Below are 6,949 nucleotides of genomic sequence, written 5' to 3'. Positions count from 1 at the left end.
TTCATCGTACGTAATGTCCATAGTAATATTAATACATATTTTAACTATAACTATACTAACTAATCTAATATTAACATCTATACAAGGCTAACTACAACAACTAATTAGACTAAATTCAATGTATAACTAGACTCAATAATTATACTAACTAAACTACCTAACTTTACTATCTATACTAACTAAACTAACTAACTTTATTAACTATACTAACTGTACTTTACTAATTTTACTAACTTTATTAACTATATTAACTACATGAGGGGCGTACCTCGCGGCAGCAGCGCTCGTCTTCACGGCGGTGGTGCGCTAGACCCGGCCCGGGAGGCGCAGGGCGCAGGTCCTCGGCGGGCAGCCGCTGTGCTTGGCCGGAGGGGGGCAGACACGGCCGGCGTGCACCAGGCGACCGACGGCCGTGACGTGCCGGCGTTCGTGGCGCGGCGGTCGGCGTGCTCGGCGGCGGGCAGGGCCAGTGTGCTCGGCTGCGGGCTAGAGCGGGCAGACACGGCCGCGGGCACGGTCGGCGGGAGCTGGCGTTGGCGAACACGGCTGCGGGAGCTGGCACGGGCGTGCTCGGCTGCGGGCTGGCGCAGGCGGACACGGGCAGGTCCTTGCTGCTCGGGCTGCGGGGCTGGCAGCGGGGGTTTTATTTGCCTCTGTCGCGCCACGGATCTGGGCGCGGCACTACCGCGCCAAGATCGGTGGCGTGGCAAGCTCTGCAATGTCACCGGTTAGCGATTCCGGTCGTCGCCACGTCAGCCCGCTGCCACGCCACCATGCATGGCGCTGCACAAGTATTTGGCCGCACCATGACAATATGCGCGGTCAAAAGTGTTAGTTTAAAAAAATAGACAGTGTTAGATTTAAAATTAGTTTTTAAAAAGTGTTAAAATTAAAAAAAAATCATTATCGAGAGGTAGTATCTATGAAAATAGTCCGCAGCTGACAGAACTGCAGAAGAAAATAAGGCTCCGTTCGCTTCGCTGAAAAAACAAGACATAATACTGTTCCGTCTGATTTGTTGTAAGAGAAAAACATTATTCTAGCTAAAAAAAAGAAACTGAAAAGTACGGGTTATAAGAGAAGCGAACGGGGACTAAAAAGGCTAGGTATATTTTTGAACATATATAATCCACAGTTGATGGCACTGTAGAACAACTTCAGGTTGGCTAGCTCATGAACCATGCGAACTTTTTTGTCCGTCGAACTTCTTTGATCGGCATGAGCCAGGCAGCCAGCACACTGCTAGTGTCTACTGTCTAGTTGTGCTTCCCCTGGGTGTAGATGTAGTCGGTGTGAGCGACCAACGTCCTCCTCATCAGGCACTCCTCCCGTTCGTCTCCGTCGTCCTCACGTTCTCTCATTTCCTCCGGCTCATCTTGATGCATCTCCACCCCGGCCGCTGAGCCACTCTTCTCATGGCCAGCAACACCGGCGGCGGAGACAGCGCGCTGCAAGTAGCACAAGGGAAGATTAATGTAATGACCAGTAATGGTGGCAAATCTCGTCGCGCAGCAGAAATTAAGAACAAAACATGAACTGCCGAATGGATACCTGTGGCATGTGGTCCTTTGATCCAGGTTCCGGCCTTGCTGCTTGCCCCATAGTAGTGCAGATGCAGATGAGGAGGAGCAGAGCTGCTACCACAAGGAGACTAGACTTCAGCCGCTTGGAGCCGGAGGCCATCTCTGTAGGTCTCTCTTCTTTCTATCTCGTCTCTACCTGATGAGTGACTGATGTTAAGTAGAGCTGTTGTGTTATTAGGTGAGGATGAGCATTGAGCTGCAGCATGGGAGCTAGCTAGTATTCCTATTTATAAAGAGCGGCCACATGGGCAGGGCTCACCGTCCACGCCGGAAACGACGGGCCACAGGATGAGACAACGACCACCGTAATGCAGCGCAACAGCGATGCGATGCCGATGCTGCCGTAGCCGGAAGGTATTTTTCTCGGCCTCTGTGTTGGCCGGGACCCTCCGGTCATGACTCATGACGCGTAGCAAACGCTTGTGCGCGCTGGAATCTTCCTGTCTTCTTCAACCACAGCAAACCGGTGCACGTGGAACATGTTCGCTGCTTTCTGAGCAGATAAGTTCAACTGACTGTTGATTTATTGTGAAAGAAAAATATTATTAGTTAAGCCTGGACTGAAATAAGCGAACAAACAAGCTGGTTTTTTTTGTCCAGTATTTGAAAACTGCAATCGCTGATGTTCAGTGTTCACACTTGGTACTCCGTGTCCGTAAGTACTTGGCTGCAGATCGATCAGGATTCAGGAGTAACGTCGAATCGACTGTGGTCTGTGGGTTCGTCTACTCTGCTGGAGTACGTACTCGAGCTGAGAGGAGAGGTGGACTGACATGCTCGGCATGCTGACTGCACGTGTCGACCAGCGCTTCCAGATGGTCTTGGTCGACGGGGCCACTGACTGCGTGCTCGTGCGTCCGCCGTCTCGGCGACGTACCGCCGGTCACCTTTTCAGCACCGCACCTGATGGTCGCCGTCGACCCGTCGTTGGGTTGGGGCCTGGAGTCGTCGGTACCGTCTCACGCATGGAACATGACGATGAATCGATCTCACACCGCCTGCTGGTGTACGAGACATCGATCGGCAGGCAACCAACCCCTACGGCTCCCTCAGCTCGCGCCGAGGCAACACCACCACACCAAAGGCATATTTGCCTGCGCGGGCAGGTCACGTACGACATCTCGGCGACGGCGACGGCAACGGCAACGAGCACGTGGGCACGGCAAGTTGGCGCTTGCAGCTTGCATTGCACGCAGTGGCCAGATCGTCCAGCGCCGGCGCGGCGCGATGCGCTAGTGGGCCGCGCTGGCTAGTGGCTAGCGTGCTCGGCGCGGCGGCAAGTGGAGTTGGCTAGCTCGCTCGCGACCGCGATTCGCGTCATCAGATAGTATTCAGATGTGGGGCGCTCTGGACGCGACGGCCCGGGACCGGGCGCGCGCCGCCGTGCGGACGCTGGCACGCATGGAGTGGCTCGGAGCGTCATAGCAGGGGTTCGGTCCGGTCGGCCCCCACGGGCATAGTAGTAGCCTAGTAGTGGTGGTGGTGTCGACAAAAATGCTCAACAGTCGAGGGCCCATGAAGATAAATTTATCGACAGAGGTGTGCGTAATCAAGAATAAGAAGCAACAGAGTTAAACAGGTTCGGACCGTCTACGCGACATAATACCCTACTCATGTGGTCTGTTGATTTGTATTGACGATCGTATAATATTACATGTGTTTTGAGGGGGTCTCTGCTCGCCTTATATAGTCTGTGGGGCATGGTTACAAGTCGGTTAGATCTAGCAGATAACTTGAAAGAACTAACAGATTACATGAATCATGGGATCGAACGTATCCTAACAGATCTCGTAGTATCTTTAGGATATCTTTTCGATGTCTTGTGGGGCGCGCCGAGCAGCGCCGTGCTCCGCAAGGCTTCGTCTTTTGGGCTGGACCACCCTGGAGGCGCAGCTCATGTAGTCTGCCGTGGGTATCCAGAGTCGTACCCCCACAGCTAGTCCCCGAACACCTTGTATCCACTGTGCAACGCTGTCTTGAGCTTGTCCGAGCAGGTGTGAACAAAGCCGAGCAATCAGACTCATAGTCCGACCATCATAATGAGTCGCTGAGCAGTTGTGAACCGTCGTCGAGCAGTGTATCCTAAGTAAGGCTTGCTATAAGGATGTAAGGAGCTCAAGTTCAAAATCGAAAATTTTCTCGCTGTGAACCAAGTGTGCCCACTTAGAGTCCGACCACAAGAAAGAGAGGTAATCGTCTTCATCTTTAGGAGACACGAAGTCTTTCAGATTAAAGAAAACACACTCACCGCAATGTGAAGTGTGCCCACTTAATCCCTGAGCGTGGCAGTAAATGACGTAGTCATGTGGTGCCAGGGTCCAGAAAGTAGAAGAAAGTCAAAAGACCAGCCGAACAGGCAACCAGTCCGTGGGCGGAGCCCTGAAATGAAAAGCGCACAGTCACCGTAAGGTGAACTGTGCCCACTTAGTCCCCGAGCCTGACAGTAGGTGACGTAGTCACGTGGTGCCAGGGTCAGAAACAGTAGTAACCGAAAAGTCCCCAGTATGGTGAGAAAACGAATCATAATGATGACGTAGTTTCCGAGCCATAAGTGGAAATCTCGGATAAATCAAGAAGTGTCGAATACTCAAATCGTGGAGAAAAAGCCTAGAGTAATGGTTGTACAGTAGAAATTACTGAGCCTTGATGACATTACGAAGAAGTCGGACGAATATTCGGTGTGCAGTTCCAAGTTGCGTCGAAAGATGGGTGATGTGTGGGCTAGCAGTTACGCGAAAGCTCAGATAACGGCCCACCACGTCGCTTGGGGGAATTCGGAAGGGACGCAAATCATGGTGTGGTTTCTCAAAAACCCTTGAATACGAAAAGTGAAGAGGGTGGCTTTATAACTGCTGTCGCCGCACTTCCGCGCTCCCTACCTTTGCCACTCCGCCACTTCGTCTTCCTCCTTGCCCTCACGCTCCCCCATTTGCATTCACACGTGCTTCCGCCGTCAGTCCCAATCGAGATCTGAGAGATGGCGCCGAAGAGGGGAGGTGGTAACCCGAAGAAGCCGTGACAAGGAAAGGGTGCCATCACTCATGGGGGGAGACAGAGCTCAACGAGATGGTGGAGGCGGGCGTACTTCCTGACCGAGTCACCGCCGGATGGCGTCCGACCGACGGTGAGCCCTATCTGATGCCACACACTAACGAAGTCGTAGTATTTGAAGATTATTTCTGGCGCGGATTAGGACTTCTGGTACATCCATTCTTGCGGGATCTGTTGGAGTTCTGGGAAGTGAGTTTGTGCAATCTGCATCTGAACACGATCTTGCACATTGTTGTGTTTATCCATTTCTGTGAGGCATATCTTGGCATTCTTCCCCACTTCAATCTTTTTTCTATATCTGTTTTGGCTCAAGAAGAAGGGCGAGGGCGGTTCTAAAGTGGTCGGCGGTGTGTATCTATAGCTCCGTGACGGGATGGCGGGTGAGTACATTGTGGTGCCGCTGAATACCTCGCTGAAGGGGTGAAATGCCAGGTGGTTTTACAAGAAGTAGAGCCATCCTACCATCTGATGCGACATTGACCAAATTCCAGAGAACCAGAGGAGCTGGTCGGAGAAGCCAACCAGTGCTAATATGGAGCAAGTGAAGGAGCTCCTCGGGCTGATACAGGGCATGAAGATGAACGGAGTGGTGGTGGCAGTGAGCTTCATAGTGCACCGCATCCAGCCCTACAAGGAGAGAGCTCATCTAGGCTTTGACTTCAAGGGAGATACCGACGACACCCGAGAGAGGACAGAGAGACTGACGAAGGAGGTTGTGCTACGATAGGCCACTGAACTATTCACTCCAAATGCGTTGTTCAGCGTGCCAGGGTAACCGAGAGCCTTCAACTACACGAACCCACCTCCCTAGGTAAAAATCTCGATAGTTGTTCCTGATGCTTGTTATCCTATGCCGGTGCCGAGCAGTGAACTGATTTGCTTGTGGAAAGATCCATTTGCAGGAACGGTCGACGTACATCTCGGGCATGCTGAGGAGCGATTGGCTAAAGGCAGTGGATGCCAGGTCGACCACTCAACCGGAGGAAGATGCCATCAGAACCTCGTCCGAATCCAAAGGCGTAGGTGCTGGTCGGAGGGAGTGTCCCCCCAGTGTTAGAGAAGGTTCGGGGGAAGAGGGCGGCACAAGATGAGCCAGCCCAAAAGAAGAGGAGAACAACAGATGTGGTTCCCCGCAAGTCGGGTGGCATCTCGCTAGGAGGCGATCATATCGCTCGGACGCAAAGTACAATGATGTCCGAGTGGTCGGACGATGACGAGGCGCCAATAGCCCTCTCTCCGAGCACTAAGGCATCATCGCGCAACGCGCGCGCAAAAGTGCAATCGGAGGGAGGGGAAGGAGTCCCCTAGCAGCAGGCGGAGGAGACGCCGATGGCGGGTGCCACAAGACCTTTAGCCTAGGCCACACGGGTTGACCCCAGGGTAGCGCCTAGGTGCTCGAGGATGCAGCGTTGGTTCAAAACCTTCTACCAGGAAGCTGATGTGTAAGTATTTTTGCCTTGGCATCAGTAGCTTTTCGATTTTCATAGTTGTGGTGATCGATGAGCTTATCTACTACAGAACAGGGCACGTGGAGGATCTAAATCCTTTGGGCCAGGCTGATGAGTAGCCAGGGGCTGTTCCTGGCACAGAGACATTATGGTCGGACTCTGTCCCAGAGTCCCCGAACACTCATCGGTCTGCGGAGGAGTTGACCACCGCTGCTGATGGAGTTGGCGGCGGAGTGCGGTTGGTGACAACGGCGGCCGATGCGATGGAGACGCCAGGAGCAACGGCGAGAGCCGCCGAATCTTTGGAGGCGGAGGCGGGAGCTACCGACGTCTTGCCGGAGTTTGGGGCGTTAAGGCTGGCAGTGTCGGAGGAGCAAGCGGCACGCCCGAAGATGCCATGAGGCGTGGTTTGTCACTTCGTGTGGCCACCAAGCCCCCAGGGAGCACCACTAGCTATGGAGGAAGAGGACGAGGTCGAGGAGATTGAGTGTGAAGAATCACGACCTCAAGCCGTTCGCATCCTCCGCAAGCGGGGGGATGAAGTTGTGGTCATAGAGGAGGACACCTCTAGGGAGGTGAAGAGGCTACAGTCCACCCTTTTCCACAGCCATGAAGCAAATCAAGGTTAGTATTGCATCGACGATGTCCATCTTTGGCGTTGGAGAATAAGGTCATTTACAATCTTGGTGCTTTGTAGGGCATAGCGCGAACTGCCGTACACCGGCAGCAACTGATCAAGAGGATGGAGCCCCTCACCGAGGAGAATGCGAAGCTAAGGAGGCAATGAAACTGATGGAGAAAAACGTCTAGAGGGCCCAACGCGAAAGAGATCTTGCTAAATCAAACGCGAGGGACCTAGAGTACCAA

The 6,949-nt window shown here is 53.1% G+C and overlaps 1 protein-coding gene across 1 annotated transcript; it reads right to left on the bottom strand.

Annotated features, from left to right (window-relative positions):
- Positions 1–392: 392 nt before the first annotated feature.
- On the bottom strand, positions 393–1,777 carry LOC136503434 (phytosulfokines 2-like). Its single transcript, XM_066498519.1, has 2 exons — positions 1,552–1,777; positions 393–1,448 (listed from the first exon to the last, which is right to left on the bottom strand). Exons 1-2 carry the CDS (start codon positions 1,681–1,683, stop codon positions 1,257–1,259), a joined length of 324 nt encoding a protein of 107 aa, XP_066354616.1. The 5' UTR covers positions 1,684–1,777; the 3' UTR covers positions 393–1,256.
- Positions 1,778–6,949: the final 5,172 nt, after the last annotated feature.

Source organism: Miscanthus floridulus, chromosome 1, assembly GCF_019320115.1.
Source record: "Miscanthus floridulus cultivar M001 chromosome 1, ASM1932011v1, whole genome shotgun sequence".
Taxonomy (NCBI): Eukaryota; Viridiplantae; Streptophyta; class Magnoliopsida; order Poales; family Poaceae; genus Miscanthus; species Miscanthus floridulus.
This window is presented reverse-complemented; position numbering and strand designations above follow the sequence as displayed.